The following is an 18,441-nucleotide window of genomic DNA, read 5'->3' as shown; positions in this document are numbered from 1 at the left end:
TCCTGACCAGGGATTCTGAGAACTACCCCAGAATTAATAATTAATAATAATGCTAATTAAGTGCTTTCCCTTGATTTTGCTACATTTGAAGCTAGCACATTAACGAGTATGCAAAGTTGTTCATTTGATTGTTTAGTTTTGCAAATGGGGGTGGTGTGGGCGGAGAGAAAGGAACATGTTTACTGTAAAAATAATCGTTGCCACATGATGGCAGCAGAATCCACCCTGACCAAATTTGGCTGTCATTGCTGGGAAACATTTACAGCTTTTAGCAAGCTGATTGATAAAGAGCCACAGTACATCAAAAAATGAAGCACTGGCAGTATTTGAATAGCTTTTTCTCATTGTGGGGGCTAAGTGGCACAGTGGGTTAGTGCCATAGTCTTTTTCTTCTGGAGACCTGGGCTTACATCCTGGCTTAGCTCATAAATGAAAGCAAGTTGGGTGGTCTCATCCTAGTTCCCATGTGTGCATATCACAAAATCTGCCACACAATTTGGCACGACTGGCAGTCTCCGCTTGGGAGAGGAATAGGATTAGAATAGCTGGGGTGCCACAGCTCAAGAACAAGGTGAACTGGCACAACTGCATGGGGAAACTTGTACAGCACCTGTTTACACTGAGCTAATGATAGGCACATTTTGTCTTTGGTACTAAGTTCACTCTCAGTTTTAAAAACACTTTCATTTTGGTTTATCTTCTATGAGCCAAGTCCAATGGTCTTGGGTTTGTTGTCGCCCCAGTTGACATTAATGCGAGTTTTATCTGAGTAAGGAATGCAGGATTTGGCTCTGTTTTCATGCATAGCAGCAAAGAACAAATTAATTTAAAATTTATTTTAAAGTGAACTTAGTTTAGCTGTTCATACATAGAGCACCAATAGCACAGTCAATGGCAGGTCAGGCCCCCTAAGCATCTGCACTAGAGGCACCACCTCTCTGGAGGGTTTAGAGCAGGGGTCGGCAACCTTTCAGAAGTGGTGTGCCGAGTCTTCATTTATTCACTCTGATTTAAGGTTTTGCGTGCCAGTAATACACTTTAATGTTTTTAGAAGGTCTCTTTCTATAAGTCTATAATATATAACTAAACTATTGTATGTAAAGTAAATAAGGTTTTTAAAATTTTAAGAAGCTTCATTTAAAATTAAATTAAAATGCAGAGCCCCCCGGGCTGGTGGCCAGGACCCGGGCAGTGTGAGTGCCACTGAAAATCAGCTCGCATGCCGAAGGCGGCACGCGTGCCATAGGTTGCCTACCTCTGGTTTAGAGGGTAGTCAAGGCTTGAAGTAGGTATTTATATCTCCTTTATTACCATAGTAGCTGAGTACCACACAATCTTTAGTGTATTTATCCTCACAACATCCCTGTGAGGCAAAGAAGTACTACTATCCTCATTTTACAGATGGGAAACTGAGCCACACAGAGGCTAAGTGACTTACTCAAGGTCACACAGGCAATTTGTGGTGAAGAGAATTGAACATGGGTTTACCAAGTCACATTCGAGTGCCATAACCAGTGGATCATCTTGCCTCCATGTCCCAATCAACCTTTGGCTTCTCAATCCAGGACATTAATTACAATAATTTATATGACATTAAAAAGTTATAAGTCGGACTCTATCTTGTATGGTATGTACAAAGAAGAGTTACATATGTAATCCAGCATTTGCCACACAAAAAATGAATGCTCTCCAGCAACAGTATTCTTCTTCCTTTCTCCATATTACATCATCATCTTCTTGGACTGTTATGTCTCTCTCCAAACAGCCATAAATCAGCAGAACTTGTCATTCCTGAAGAGGGTTTGTGTTACCAGTGTAAGAGATGAACGCATGCCCTTAGCTGGAAATGTTCCCTGCACGCTTTACAGGTTCTTTGTACATTTGAAAGTTCATATCTTTAAAGAAGGAAGAATTGTATTTTGTATCTTTCTCCAATTTTACAAATAAACAAAATATGGCCAAACTTTTTAAAATCAGAAGTAGTTCTGGTATCATGCACGTAGATTCAGAGTAACTCCATTTGTTTTGGATATCAGAGGAATTATGGGAATTAAGGGAGAAACTAAATTGAAACGAGATGTTTCCCTTTGGGAAACAAAGACTTAGAGCTATTCTGATGAGAAAAGAGAGGCAACAGTGAGGGAGTTTGCAAGAGAGGGAAATTGGAGAAATTGAAGAGAAGAGCAGAGAGAGAAAACAGGAAAAGGAAAGGGGAATATGAGTAATGGAGAGGCATGGAAAATAAAGGAGGGATTGAGAAGAAGGAAATGATGGAGGAATAGACATAAGTTTTTGTAGCCATATAAATAATAGCTGGCTAACAACAGGGAGAATATCAGGAAAACAGGAAGTTACTTATTGCCATTTCTTAAAGGAGTCTTGAGAAACTACTGAAAAACCAAATGACAACACAGAGAAAGGAAATGAGAAATAGTAGCTATGGGGAAATCAGAAATACAAGGTGCCTGAAGAAAAGAGGTTGGGTAATGAGCCATATTGCCTGTTTTCAGAGGCAAATGTTCCTGCACTGAGTTTTGGGAGTTTCACACACTTCTTCCGGTGGATGCATTTGGGAGATTTCTTTGTAAGGGCTCAGTCCACCAATTGTGTGTATTGGGATTAATGTTTCCTCCGTTAGGACTGTGAATCTTGCTGCCTTTGCTGATGTCCTATTTTTTGTTGCAAGTCTGTGTTTCTGATGTTGCATGATGCTACACACTGTGCATCCTGCTTTCTCTTTCTCTCCATTTGTTACTCCATAGTTGCACTTTATGCTAATCTTTCAATACAGTGATGCCATTAAGTGCTGCAAGGTGCTTAGCCATCCAGCTCTCATTTATTCTATACTGGGAAACAGTGCAGTTTGATCACACTGGAAGTAAAATGTGCTGCTGAATAGATGATTGGCCCCAGGCACAGTGTAACTTGCTATTTTATGAAGGATGTGGTATTGTGTTAGTTGAACAAAATGGCATTTCTCATAATGGAGTACAAACTTCACTGTGGAATTTGTGTGAGTATTTGTGTGAGTACAGTACTTCAAACAGGGAGACAGAAGCGCTTTGCTCTGCCCATAATTGATTTTCTACATGAATGATCATTTTCCTTTATGCTGCCCACATGCTGCTTCACAGACATAAGCTCTTGTCTCCGAATAGGGTGTTCATTATGTACCCCAACTCTCAAATAAAAGAGCTATTGAAAAACTGTAGAATGTCAGGGCCCTTTACAGTGAAGGAGGCACTGTTTAACAGGTAGAGCAATTGTGTGGGTAGGATCACCAAGTGATAAACTAAACCCTTGTCTTTAGCTGTGCCAATGGTGATAGTAACTCCAGAAATAACAGGCCCTTTAATCAATCTGTAAGCCTGAATATAATGGTTTATTACATAAAGTAGGAGAAATCTCACTGGTTCAGTTTATGTACATGATCGCTCTTTGCACTTCCTAACACCTTTCAGCCAAAGTGAACATATTTTACAGTCAAATTAAGTTCTACACCCCCCCTCCCCCATGAGGTAATTATTATTTATTACTATGAACACTACCCATTTTACCGATGGATAAACTTCACTAAGTACAGAGAGAGTAAGTGACTTGGCCAGTGTCACACAATGAGTCAGTGGCAGGACTGGGAATAGAAACTGGACTATCCCAGACTCAATCCCTCTTCTAATAGCATTCCAACAGCAAAGGCATTCCCATGAGTAATGTATCCAGAATATCTATGTGCATATGATTCCTTCATTAACAGAAAAAGTTCTTAGCAAAAAAGGGAAGAGGCACAATTATAGTTGTAGGTAGAAAATCCTCTGGTTCCCCCCTGTTGGAATTCAGGCACACAATCCTCAAGGGGTCTTCTGGAGGAGTAAGCTATATTTAGGATGAATCCACAGTGGTTCTGAACTTTTTTGGGCTCAGGACTATTTGTAAATGTTTATGGCCTGTTGTACCCCAGTAAATAGTCTGTGGGTGAGGGCCCAGCTGCGGTTTTGGTCAAATCCTGCCCCCCGGAGGGGATTGATCCTGCCTGGCACTCCCCCCACTCCTGTGCTGTGGGGCTGGCTGGGCTTGGCTCTCCGCTCCAGGCGTTGCAACCTCTGGGGTTGCAGTGCCACTCAGATTTGGCCCTGCCCCTCTGGCTGGACCAAATTTGTGTGAGTGGAGTTGTGACCTGGCTCATGGGGTTGCAGTGCCACTCACTCAATCTGGCTTACTCAGACTCCCGTCATCATGACAGCTGGGCCAAACCCGAGTGGCGTTGGGACCCAAGAGGTTGCAGTGCCTGGAGCAGGGAGGTGAGCCCAGCCAGCTCGGTGGGACAGGAGCTGCCACGCGACCCTTTGAATCATTCTGGTGACCCAATTTTGTGTCCAGACCCACAGGTTGAGAAACCTTGCTCTAACATAGTCTGAGAAACTTTTTTTTTCTAGCCCCACTGCATGTGCTTTGGTCAGCATCATTGGGTCAGAGCCCTGGCCCTGCTACAGCTTCTTTGTGATGTTCCAGAGCTACAAACAGCCTCAAACTTAAGTTAGAGGGCTCGCTGAGAATTCACCCTACATAGGGGAGTACCTATATGGCACAGCAACTCTTATACCAATCTATTCCTGGCTCCTTAAGCAGGGGGTGTGACTAGGGGCATAGGCAGGGCTACATTGTTAGACAGTAATATGCTAATGTTAATGGGATCTGGGGAAAAGTTTGCAGCAGAGTATGAAAGCTGGGGAAAGTTGGGAGAATTTGACTACTGTGTTTTTTTCACTAGCAAATCATACAGTTGCACTGATGCAAACTTCTAGTGTAGACTTGCTGCAATGGTGTAAAAAGTGGTTTGCATTGGTGCAGTTTACCTCTGCCAATTGGGGGCTGTTTTGAGCTGGTGTAGTTGGAGCAGCCTCGGTGCTGCTCTAACCTGTGGTGAGGCCAGTGCATGTGCACCAGGAGAATGAGAAAGCTGTTACCAGCTCCTTAATGCCCCCACCTCCTCTCCTGTACCAGTGGATCTCTGCACAGGAGACAACCCGAGTCACTACATTTATTGCCACTACAAACTAGGCATCAGTGTTTGAAATGTCTGAAGCAGTTTTTCAAGTTCACATGCAAGAATTCACCTTATATCTGTTAAACAGCATGAGAGGAGTAGGGATGTTGGTTTGCAGTCTTGTCTATTAGATACTGTACAGCTAATAATGTCAGATGCTATGTTACTTTTCATCAAGACTGTCTTCCCCAGAAGCAAACACAGAAGTTAAAATTTTAATTAAAATTTCAAACCCATTTTACAGCTTATCGTAGTGACAAGTGCATCTCACCATGTTAACATTCAGGGTAGCATACTAAGGGCACGTCTTCACTACCCGCCCGGATCGGCGGGTAGAAATTGATCCCCGAATCGACGCGCGTACTCCACCTCGTCAGGAGGAGTAAGCGGCGTCGATGGGGGAGCCGCGGCGATCGATTTGCCGCTGTCCTCACAGCGGGGTAAGTTGAATAGGATACTTCGACTTCAGCTACGCTATTCGTGTAGCTGAATTTTGCGTATCTTACATCGACCTCCCCGCCAGTGTAGACCAGCCCTAAGAAAATGAGCACAGACATTGTTGTAAAAGGAAATTCTGACAATTGTGGGACTGCAAAGGTAACCTACTGTAATATTCTGGGTTCTGTTGGGTTTAAATTACGAAAGAACAGTCAATTGAAGGAAAACAATTTTGAGGACCTTTTATTATGGCCTACAGCTTAAGAGGTCATTGTGGAATATTTTTTTTTAGGACCTAGAGGCAAGATGGGGTGGGGGAACATCAGACCCGAACAAACTTCGTGAAGGAGGAGTGGTGTTCAGCCACTCATCACTCCTAAAAAGACATCAAGGAGGAATTATCTAAAATTTGAGATCTGGGTGGAAGGACAAGAGCATCCCAAAGCCCACTCAGTGGTGTCGAAGACCCTGATCCTGCATTATTAAAGTCAATGGGAGCCTTTTTATGGACAAAGTGCAGAGTGGACTTCCTTTCTCTTTTACTCCCGTCTCTTGTAGCCCTTTAGACTGTGTTAGGGATACATTTGCAGTTTTGTGTATTAAATATTAGTTTCATTTTTTTCTTGTTAATGTGTTGTTGCTTGTTCAGTTCAGCAAATAAGTAGCCTAAATTTGATCTACCCTTGACATCTGGTCATGTTTCAACTAATACATGAGAGACTAGGGAGTTTCCATTCTGCTCTGAACAGTTACAAGTTAAAAAAGTGGGTGATGGAAGCTCCTTGGCTGTGGATGAATTCTCCAGTTAAGAATATGTCTTTGAAAGCCACAAACTAGAGGTAATCTAATTAGGGAAACACTTTCCATGCACAATTCTAGTTATAGTTCTAATGACCAATCATGTGGCATTACATCTAGAAAAACTCCCTACTTTGACCCACCAAAAGAAGTAACTATTTTTGTATTTTAGGGCATGAAAACTAAACTAGACAGTAGAATTGTTGAAATAAAGCTAATACACCCATCAGTCAAAATGTAATTAAACCACTTCTCAATTATGTTGTAATTCGATGGGATTGTAAGGCAGAACTGAGTTCTAACCATCACATCATACTCTTTTTCTTCAGATTTTATTTTTCTTTGCTCAGTTGTGGTGATACCCTAATTAAACCTGTAGGCTGCGGTGGAATCAGTGTTAGAATTATATTTTCTAAATGATTTCTCTGCATTGATATATGTAATTTACAAGTCATATGAAAGCTCTTATACTGTATCTTCAGATTCAAACATCTATATGAATTTGAATTTGAACCAAAATAAACGTAACTTGAATTAACATTTCTTTCTGGGTTTTTTCCATATTTTTTTTCCCTTTGTCACATTTTTCTTCCTTTAATCGCCTTTTGCATTCTATGGAGGCTAACCGTTTTATTCATGTGAGAGTTTAAGAAATGGGCATTTGAATTCTTGAGAAGTACTGATGCATTAATAAGCTCCTGCTGGGTAAAAAGTACAGGATTTCCTGAAACCCTACAATACAAGTTCAAATATTTGGCGTGTGTTTGAAGATTTCCCCATTACAGAGAATTTGAAAGAAATCACACAATACGGGAATAACATAAAACTATTTTTATTGAAAATACATCTACAAAGTAATGTTTCTCAATCCACATTGGGTGCAACCAAATGCAGAGCCAATGAGAGATGGGGAATGGAATCTTTCTATAGTAATTGATTTCCATAAGAAACAAAGTTAGTAAAAAAAAAAAATCACAAACTTTGTGACACAATTCATTTTTCTCAACTTATGTCATAGAAAGACAACCATTTACATTAAGTCTTTGCAGGGTATTTCCAAATAGTCTCTCAACAAAAATTAAACTGTTACTCCAGACATTCTAAAGTTAACTTTTATAAACACACATTGAATACAGGATCTATATAAAAATATCTCTAATTACATATCCAAAGATGCCTGTCTGCATTCTAGGTTTTCATTCTGTTAGCAAAAAAAGTTCACACTTTATCACTTTCAGTCAGAGATTCATCTAGAGCTTTGAGGTGATTAAAGCACTGACTGCTGAATACTCTTGGCTAAATTCTGCTCACTTCACTCATGAGCTGTTCCTGCTCACATTGACTGGGATTTGTCTTTCTTGGAAATGAATAGGATTTGTCTTTCTTGGAAAAAGAAGCCTTCCTTGTTGCTTTAAAGTGGGAAAAGACTGCCCTCAATTATCACACTCATATTTTCACCAGTTACATTGACATTTACACATCAATTCTTATGGTTTTCTAGAGACAAAAGCTACAGATGTTCTTAAATGTTTGGCAAGTGGCAGTTGTGGTATGACATGGGAATGTCTCAGTTCTGTGTGTGTGTGTGTGTGTGTGTGTGTGTGTGTCTCTCTCTCTCTTTTTTTTTTAGTTCAGAACAAAACCAAACGTTTTCAAATAAAATAGACCACTCAACCAGTTTTGTACTTGTGGATTCGTATTCCTCAGCTACCTATCTCTAACTGCACCATAAATCTTTCCAGTTTGACTCCTACAGTAATACAAGGAGTGGAAAAGGAAAATATATACAATTAATATTTTTCATAAAAGGGTTTCTTCAGGGAATAATCTTGAAATGAACAAAAAAAAGCCATAGGATTCGGAGTGTATTTCTCCCCCCCTTTTTTTTTCTTTCCTTCTCTGTGACTTGAAGGAGATCTACAATATTACTCTTAAAAATCTTTTCTTATTATATTTTTAAAATTTATTAAATGTATTTACTATTCTGCAGTTTATATATATATTTTTCCTAGTAAGTAATAGAGCACCCATTAGTTTTGCTTTCTAAAAAATTATTTTTTATATTTGAGATACTGCTGGTAAACCCACAAAGATATGGGAACCTCCCAGTGGGATGGGGAGTTCTCTCCCCTATGTAAAATAAGGTACATTTGGCTAATAGTTTTGCTACTTATTCATGGAATGACACCAGGCTAATTGATTACAAGATTTCCATTTTTTGAAAGTGACCTCTTGGTCACAGGACTTCCAGCAATGAAATTTCAGCAACACAAAGACAGGTTTAGAGCCCCATCCAGTTAGGTTCTGCGCATCTCTTGCCAGGTATGAAGTACCTCTTGCAAAGTGCTGGCCCTCTCTGCTATTTGTATTACATATTATTTTGATTGTGAATGCACCCACAGTGTGCTATGTGCCTTCTGAGCACAGATGAAGTACACTTCCCACCCCAAAGAGCATACAATCTAGGGCCCTGATTCTTCAAGCACTTCTCTGCATATGTGTAACATTGCTCATGTGAGTAGTGGCATTGAAGTTAAGGGGACTACTCAGGTGAGTAAAAATACGCATATGTATAAGTGTGTGCTGGTCAGTGGGAGCTGAAAGTGCTAAGCACTTGTCAAGAACTGGCCCTCACTGACCCTAAAGTGTCCTATTAAGATGAAATCACCTCCTCAGAAATGACATTTCAGCTCAGCTGATAAAAGTGCTGATCGTGGATATTTTTTTTACCTGAACATCTCTACTTTTTTTTAAATTTAAAAGTCCTCCTTTTTATTGTCCTGCTAGTAATAGGATAAAGAAATAACATATCACCAGAAGGGAAAAAAAGCAATCCTGTTAATTTCCTTGTTTGGGTGCAGTTGTCAAGTTAAAAATGTTGATTTGTGTGCTTACTGATGTTAAGAAATGGGCAATAGGTATTTAAAAAAATAAAACCCTTTTCAGGCTATATTATCTATTGTGACTTTCCAGCTTATAAAAACAAGATCACATTTACAGGATTGAGTAACATATACACTGGTATGTTTTTTAATGATTTAATAGACACTCTCCCTCTTCCCATCCCTGTCCCCTCACAGTTAGCACATCTCCAGCAGGACCAGTATGATAACTCGTTAATTTTTTTTAAAGTGGGACGCAAACACATACCTTGGTCACTGCTAATTCAGAATGTTTTTGATTAACTCTGTTCCAATGCTATCATATGGGAGAAAGCAAGATATAAATGGACTTCTTGAAAACAAGATATAAATGGTTGTAGAAAGTATATTTCCCACACTTCTAGTGTTGGACTCATGCCTGGTCTATCCTACATCTTGGTTTCACTGTCTAATGGTTTTACGCTCTCATTTTCCTGTGAGATCAATTGGTATGGTTTTTTCATTTCATTTTCCTCTATCACAGAATTACCCATCTCAGCATCCCTGATCTTCAGCTCATTCCGTGACAAATGTTCAATAATCCCTGCACCAATGGAGTCACCCAAGACATTTGTAGTGGTACGGAGACGGTCCCTGTGGAAAATAATTGAGTTAGTCTTATTTTCCCCACTTGTTTAAGTGAAACATTCAGAGTCTCTGTGTTAAAATAGCTTTTGAAAATAGCCATGAGATGATTCAATACTTCTGTGTATTAATTTATCAGAAATGTTAATAGCATTATTCCATCTTTGCGGAAACTAACAATTGTACCAGAATTCTAAGTCTAATGCAGTGACCTGAGACATAATGTTACTAGCCATTTCACAGGAGGATATGATTGCTGTGTTATGAGGTGATCCGAGCAGAGTGGGCTTGTGGCAGTTCATGTTTGGGGGCTTGTGAGTATGTTACAATAAGTCAGCTGTAATGACCTCCTGATATCTGAATTGACTGAATGTTGCCTTCTTAGCTGTCATTCCCAGAATGAAAATAAACTATTGTAAATAATCTAGGGTGAGATTCATGCGTGGTGCAAAGGTTCAGAGCAAGGGCCTTTGTACTACTTAAGTCCCCAAAATGGTTGCACATGGAGACTGCAGGCATGCAGCCTGTCACTGGGTGACTAGCCCCTTTCTTTAAGAACAGATGGGCCCAGCCCTGCCTGTGACTGATCAGTTGCATCCCAATTGAGGTTTTTGAGGAGCTGGGTGCTGGTCCATATAAAGGCTAGCAAGAGCTCAGTTGAGCTGTAAGATGGCAGGAATGCTCCTGTATGAGTCCCTGTGTTAGGAAAAAGATCTGGAGTGGCTGAGATGTGAAGGAAAAGCATCTGGGAGTTGTAGTCCTTAGTGGGCACAGGAAATAATTTTTGACATTTTTGCTTAAGGTTTGGTTCAACCAATACTCTGTTGTGACATTATTTCTTCTTGGGCTAGTGGACAGCCCAGCAGCTTACCCAGCTCTGCAGGGGTGTAAATATAACCCCTACATGCTGTGAAAGAGTTGCACAGAAGGCCCCAATGGTAAAGGGCTGGAGGAAGGTCCACAGAGGAGCTACTGAGACATGTTTATGTAAACTTAGTGACTCCCAACACAGTCCAGGCTGGAATAACAGCTGGAGAGGAAGAATGCACAACAATCTTGGAGCCAGGCTGGGACTGGATTTCACCTTCTCATCACATCCACCTGCCTAGACCTTAAATGTTTGGGATCTATGCACATGGTGAGAATTTCACAGAGTTTGTGATACCCTTAAAAACTGAACATTGTTGCCATAAGTAACATTACTGTTGGGGTAAAGTTCAGTTTTCTTTCTGGTACTCACTGAATCACAACATGAGCCATGGTGCTGCTGTATTTTCAGTCCTAGAAGTAGCACCATCCATAGGCAACCCTGTGAGGAATAGCGTAAAGTGTAGGGATGGGCAAATGATCCTAGTATTGGGGAACTGTTTAAACCCCCATATATCTCATCTGAATTCCCTTGTACTTCCTCTCAATGGGCTCAAACACTTCGCTACACTTACTTTGAGCTGCTATAAGGAAGTGGGGGTGGTGGTAGGAATGAACAGCTAGGTGATCTCTCATCCCTGTATGAATGTCTTCCATGGGAGAACAACAGCCATTTCATCTCTACTCTGCCTTCTCACTTTTAGCAGCATTCCCCTTTACCCTGCCCAGATAAGGAGCAGGACTGTGAAAAGGACATAACATAAGAATGGCCATACTGGGTCAGACCAAGGGTCCATCTAGCCCAGTATCCTGTCGTCCAACAGTGGCCAATGCCCGGTGCACCAGAGGGAATGAACAGAAAAGGTAATCATCAAGTGATCCAAACAAATACTCTCTGAAGAGTTGGGATGGAGAAAAGGGGAAAATGGCTGCTATCCTTTCTTGACAGACATTGACATGGAGTGGAGGTACACCTACCTCTTCAATTACCCCAGCCCCACAAAGGCATCTCCAGGTAAGTGGAGCAGCCTGTCTGTCACCCTTATTTGCACTTGCAGACATGGAAAGGTTCCTGGCTTCTGCTCCTGACAGTGATGCTGTTCTATCCCAATAACCATGCACAGAGAAATGCAGCTGGGCCTAAGGGGATTCCACAAGTACTTACAGATGTAGGAATGCTGCTCAATGTTCTCCTCCTCTAGCACAGTGGTTCTCAACTGGGAGTCCATGGCAGCTGAAGCCTGGAGCCCTGAGACAGCCCCCCACTCCCTTTCTCTGGCCCTGGAGTTTTTATAGCATGTTGCGGGGATTTCAGAAAGAAAATGTCGAGAACCACCCCTGCTCTAGCAGACACAGAGGTGGAGAAACAAATGAGTCAGCCACATTAGCCAAATATCTGGCCATATTCAGATGGCTGATAATGCTAATATGAATATTATTCAGAAGACTAATTATTCAATTCACCCATCCTTAGGGAAAGCACACAAACCTTCACTGGTCTGTACAGCCAGAAGGGTTGGGATAAATCAGCTCTGAACTGAGCCACTGAATTTTCAGACTTTGAGCCTCCTTCGTGGTAGGGTAAAACTTTATTCTTCAAAGTAACCACATTTTTCAACTATTTTCAGTAAAGGAATAAGCCAACTGATCACATGACTTGCAGGTTCAGAAATTATTAGAATGTCCCTGTCCAATGTATTTTATAATATGCTATAGCCCTTTAAGGACTCTGTAAGAAATACTCACAAGAACCAGTCCACTGCAATGATAAGAGTGATGTCCTCTGTAGGCAAACCAACAGATGTCAACACAATGACCATGGTGACCAGTCCAGCCTGAGGAATTCCTGCAGCGCCAATACTGGCAGCTGTAGCTGTGATGCTATGCAGAGAGATGACAGTGAAGAAATAAGTCAATTTCCAAAAATAATTCTCCTTACTATTTAGTAAACATTTTAAAAGTTATGAAGACTATTACTGACTTTAGGATGAATACATGTTATAATTATGATAGCAACTAGCAGCCCCAGGGATGGAGCAGCACACCATTGTACTAGGCACTGTACAAACAAAAGAGGAAAAGACAATTGTTCTAATTGTATAAAGGCTCTAGAGAAAAATCTGAATCAAGGCAGGCATTCGAGTGGGTAGTTTTCTTTCTGATTTTTCATACAATTTCACATTGTTGGAGAAACACATGATGCAGAGACCTAAGGGTTCTTTAAGTAGAAATGCCTGTTTTAGAGATGGGTCTGATCTAAATCCCCAATCTGAACACATGCAAATTTTATGAAAGTGTGGATCTGGATCCAAGCTTCATAGTTAGCCCTTATCTTAATAATGGGTCAAACTGAAACCCTGGATCTAAGCACCTTTTGGGCTTTAGAGAAATGTGGATCTCGATCTGAATTTTCTTGATCTCAGCTCATCTTTGTTTGATAAATAATCTTCTGTATCTTATGGAGGAATCAAGATTTAAAGCACAGATCTAATGATAACACATCATTTATGATCCCTATGTAATACTGGAGAACTTAATATGAAAGACAGTATCCATATAATCCATGGCAAGTTTCATATATGTACTGGAGAGCAGATATCCAGAATCAAAATGAGTCATGAGGCTTTTGAATTTTGAAAAGCAGAATTTTCCCTTGTCTTGATTGAATATTGAACTAGGATGACCATTTTTAAAACTAGAAATGCTTTACAGCACAAAGTTCATAATGAACAAAATTTGAGATTTCTCCAATTAATTTGTATTCCCTTAGCATTGGTATTGTAGCATGTTACTGTGCTGATTGTTTATGGTACGTACTTAACATGCAGATGAATCACAAATAGAAACAGACAATTAGACAACACCAACTACTTTGCTATATCTCAATAACACCATTTCTGCTTCTAGCATTCTTCATAGTAATAACTTTCTCTAACACAAGTTGCAACTGGAGTATGCACCCACTGGACAGCAGAATATAAATCTACAGCTCTTAAGTTCTGCATAGACACTCAAGCTATCTAAAGTAAAATACTTTTAAAATTATGGCTATTGCTGACCCTCTTAAATGCAATGATCAGTTGTTCACATCATTGTTATTTAAAGGCACCTTGAATCAAAGTATATAGAAAATGGCTTCTGTACCTGATTGTGATAATCTGCCCAAAGTTCAGTTCAAAGTTGTTAACCTGTGCGATGAAAATTGCAGCCAAAGCCTCATATAAAGCAGTCCCATCCATGTTAATTGTAGCACCCACTGGGAGCACAAATCTTGTAATACGCTTGTCCACTCCATTATTCTCTTCCAGACATTTAAATGTTATGGGTAGGGTGGCAGAACTAAAACAAGAAAAAAGACAATATAGATACATACTCATTTATATAATAATCTTCTATACAAGAGAGGAGTAGGCCTGAAATAGTGTCTAAAAGCATAAAAAATTAGTCTATGACAATGAATTTATTCAGTTATATCAGCCTACGTTGTTTATCATACCAATAATATTATAGCATAGATTTCTCAGGTTTAGATACAGATCTGTCGCATCTTAGGCGCATTTAACATGTGCGATTTCAGCTTTATGAGGTCGGCAAAAATCAAAAAACCAAAAAAACAAAAAAGAGAAAAAAACAATTTAAATTCTGTTTGTGTAGTGCGGGCAATTCCACCCGCCATTACACCCAATGTAATTTTGATTATACGCAATTTTCGCTTTAGGCGCTGACTGCGGAACGTAACCGCAGCGTAAGATGAGACAGACCTGTATTGTTTTAACTTTGTGGCCATAGTAATTACAGCAGTACATCCAGTGACATTTGTAAATTTCTTCATGGCAGAAAACCACCTTTTAGAATCATAGAATATCAGGGTTGGAAGGGACCTCAGGAGGTCATCTAGTCCAACCCCCTGCTCAAAGCAGGACCTAATCCCAAGTAAATCATCCCAGCCAGGGCTTTGTCAAGCCTGACCTTAAAAACCTCTAAAGAAGGAGATTCCACCACCTCCCTAGGTAACCCATTCCAGTGCTTCACCACCCTCCTAGTGAAAAAGTTTTTCCTAATATCCAACCTAAACCTCCCCCACTGCAACTTGAGACCATTGCTCCTTGTTCTGTCATCTGGTACCACTGAGAACAGTCTAGATCCATCCTCTTTGGAACCCCCTTTCAGGTAGTTGAAAGCAGCTATCAAATCCCCCCTCATTCTTCTCTTCTGCAAACTAAACAATCCCAGTTCCCTCAGCCTCTCCTCATAAGTCATGTGCTCCAGCCCCCTAATCATTTTTGTTGCCCTCCGCTGGACTTTTTCCAATTTTGCACATCCTTCTTGTAGTGTGGGGCCCAAAACTGGACACAGTACTCCAGGTGAGGCCTCACCAATGTCGAATAGAGGGGAACGATAGGGTTACCATCCGTCCGGGTTTCCGGCTTTAAATGGCCATCTGGGGGGGGATTTCTAATAAAGTAGAAATGTCTGGGATTTCCCCCTTCCCCTCATGCAGAGTGTGGCGTGGCTGATTGGATGGCTGGGCCTGATTGAAAACCACTCGCAGCCACTGGGGCCTCTAGCAGCCAGAGTGCCTCCCCCTCCCCTGCTCCCTCCTCCCCCGCAGAGCAGCGCGGCACAGTGTTTGGGTCCACGTGGAGCCCGCAGCTCTCCCTCTGCTGGGTGAGTGGGGGAGCAGGGCAGGCGGGGGGTGCAGAGGCTGCAGGGCGAGGAGGAGCAGGGCAGGCAGGGGCATAGAGGCTGCAGGGGCATAGAGGCTGCAGGGGCAGGGCAGGCGGGGGGCGCAGAGGCTGCAGGGGTGGGGGGGGTGCAGGGGCTGCAGGGCGAGTGGTGAGCAAGGCAGGCAGGGGCATAGAGGCTGCAGGGGCAGGGGGGCGCAGGGGCAGGGCAGGCGGAGGGGTGCAGAGGCTGCAGGGCGAGGAGAAGCAGGGCAGCCAGGGGCATAGAGGCGGCAGGGTAGGCGGGTGGCGCAGAGGCTGCAGGGGCAGGGGGGTGCAGGGGCTGCAGGGCGAGTGGGGAGCAGGGGGCACAGAGGCTGCAGGGGCGGGGGGTGCAGGGGCTGCAGGGCGAGGAGGAGCAGGGCAGGCAGGGGCATAGAGGCTGCAGGGGCAGGGGGCACAGAGGCTGCAGGGGTGGGGGGGTGCAGGGGCTGCAGGGCGAGTGGGGAGCAGGGAAGCACTTAGCAACCCCCAACCAAGATCAGAGCGGGAGGGAGGAGGGGGAATGCGGGGTGCTCAGAGGAGGGGGCAGAGTTGGGGCAGGGACTTTGGGGAAGGGGTTGGAATGGGGGCGTGGAAGTGGCGGGGTTGGGGCGGGGCCGGGGGTGGGGCCCTGTGGAGTGTCCTCTTTTTTAAATGTTTGAATATGGTAACCCTAGGGAACGATCACGTCCCTCGATCTGCTGGCAATGCCCCTACTTATACAACCCAAAATGCCATTAGCCTTCTTGGCAACAAGGGCACACTGTTGACTCATATCCATTTTCTAATGCCTCATGGTATTTGTGTAGACTAAGGCCCTCTCATTGACATCCGTTGGAAATTTGCATATGGACTGCAGGATTGGAAACATTTTGGTCAGATTTTATGTATAATTGGGACTTAAAAATTTCATAGCGTACCTTGAAGATGTTCCCAAAGCTGTGATCAGTGCCTGCAGAAGTCCTCCAATAAATACCCAAGGGTTCTTACGAACAACCAGGAAGTAGAGTAGTGGTAGAACAATAAGAGCATGAATGAGCAAACCAATGATAACTGTTACAGTGTACATGGCAAGTTGTCCACCAATCACACCCATATCTTCCATCTCAACAATTTTCCCAGCAATCAAGAACATGATACCAAGTGGGGCATACCTACAAATAAGTAAGCAAATCAATATGTGCTGAACAAATAGATGTTTGTTTACAAAGTTATACTGATATAATGACCATAAACATCCTGGACCCAATTCAAGATCCTGGGCAGTGACAAGTCAACCTGGTGGAGGCTACAGCAGTGAAAGTGGCTGCAACACTTGTGTGGCTCTGCTGGGGTCAGGGTCAGCAAAAAGGAGGTCAGGAAGAGAATGCAGTCAGTCCATTTCCCAGCCATCTACAGCTGATGGACTCCTGTGGAGTCCTGACTGCCATTTAAAGGCCACTTTAAAACAATTCCCTGAGGATTACCTCTGTGTAGAGGAATGCCTGGGTTGTGTAGGGCTGGCGTGGTGGCTTCTTTGCCACCTGCATTCTGGTTCCCAGTGCTGAAAATGGTTGGGGAAAGGGGTACAGCCAGAAAGCTGATGCCAGGCTGCTTCAGGCCATAGGCAGATGGGCATAGGATAGGTAGAGCCACCTGGAGGCTGCTTTTATGATGGAGACTATGCACAGGGTTGGGGCTTTGCAAAAGTAGCTTAAACCACTTTCCTCAGCTGTGCCAAATACTACTCAGCCAGAGCTGAGGTCGGGATCTAGCACTCAATACGTCAACCTGCTAGTTAAGGTATATAAAAGATAATCTTAATTGCAGCTGGACTTTTCACAGGGTCTTATTTACAAAGTTGTTACCTGTCATTTTACTACACTCATGTAAAATAACATAACTTGATTATTACATTGATTATAACATGACACTCAGCAGCCATCAAACCCACCTTAAAGTTTTCCCAATGTAATAATTCTCACTCCATATTTTAAATTCTCAAACATTTCCAGGATAATAATAACAATTCATAATTAATAATGTTTAGAAATGTGATTGTAAAGGACAAAATGTTTGAAAAAATATTAGAAATTATTAGAAAAAATAAACTTCTTTATAGCTTTTCATCCATTACTTAAGGAGTTTCCATGACACTAGAGATGTATATGTGTTTGTGTAAAATGATCAGCTGTAGCATGTGAGGGAAGATGTCATTTCATAAATGAATTGTTGTATTTGACCTCTGACTGAGAAATGTTGCATCTTAGACTTTGTAAAGATTTTATGGTAACCCTTCTGAGCAGGGATTTCATTGTCATTTGTCTGTAGAATACCATATAAAAACTAACAACAATTCATAGGCGAATGAACATTTGTGAATAGCAGTGACATATTCATATGCTATGCACATTGGAAAAGCAAATAGTGTTCTGAACTAATGAAAATAATGGGCATACTGTTGATAAATGGGACATTGACATGGTGGCTATGTCTCCCTCCCTATAGAGTTAGAGGGAAGGAGTGATAGGAGTTAGCATATGATAAGAGGATCTTTATAGCCAAGCAAACTCTGTCATTGACTCTAGAGAGTATATTTACCTCTTAATGGTAATGACAATAGGAATTACTCACATGCATCAAGAGATGAATATACATTAAAATATTTAGATCCTTTTCAGATTATCAGTGTGCAGAACTCAATTTTAAAACACCATGTTTAGATAGAAATAGCTAAACAGATATTATCCTTCAGGACTGGATCCTCAGCAGCTGTAAATGGGGGTAGGTCTAGTGAAGTCAATGGAGCTATACCAATTTTCAGCAGCAGAAGATTCTTAGATTCATAGATTTTTAAGGCCAGACGAGACCATGATGACCTCACTGTACATTAAGCTGTGGAGGCATTGTCTGGCTTGAAGGAAAAGGTGTGTGGCCCATTTTAGGCTGGAAAGGCTGCCCCCCTGGAAAAGACTGCTGAGTGTGACAGTGACTTGCTGCAGCAGCTTTAGACCAGGTCAGTGTGGGGGATGCTGACCCATTCCCCGCCCCTGGTGACTGGAAGAGGGGAGACTATTTAGGTCTGCGCTGGTTCAGGAAAAGC

The 18,441-nt window shown here is 42.0% G+C and overlaps 1 protein-coding gene across 1 annotated transcript in view; it reads right to left on the bottom strand.

Annotated features, from left to right (window-relative positions):
• Positions 1-7,096: 7,096 nt before the first annotated feature.
• SLC1A3 (solute carrier family 1 member 3) overlaps positions 7,097-18,441 on the bottom strand; it is a 91,320-nt gene continuing 79,975 nt past the window's right edge. The window contains exons 7-10 of the mRNA XM_005306904.3: positions 16,280-16,513; positions 13,798-13,992; positions 12,400-12,534; positions 7,097-9,795 (exon numbers count right to left, since the gene is read on the bottom strand). Of these exons, the coding sequence (XP_005306961.1) occupies positions 9,591-9,795; positions 12,400-12,534; positions 13,798-13,992; positions 16,280-16,513 (769 nt within the window). The 3' untranslated portion in view covers positions 7,097-9,590. The remainder of the gene's footprint in view (positions 9,796-12,399; positions 12,535-13,797; positions 13,993-16,279; positions 16,514-18,441) is intronic.

The sequence above is a fragment of the Chrysemys picta genome, chromosome 6 (genome assembly GCF_011386835.1).
Source record: "Chrysemys picta bellii isolate R12L10 chromosome 6, ASM1138683v2, whole genome shotgun sequence".
In the NCBI taxonomy this organism is placed as follows: Eukaryota; Metazoa; Chordata; order Testudines; family Emydidae; genus Chrysemys; species Chrysemys picta.
Note: the sequence above shows the minus strand (reverse complement) of the source record. Positions and strands in the feature narration are given on the sequence as shown.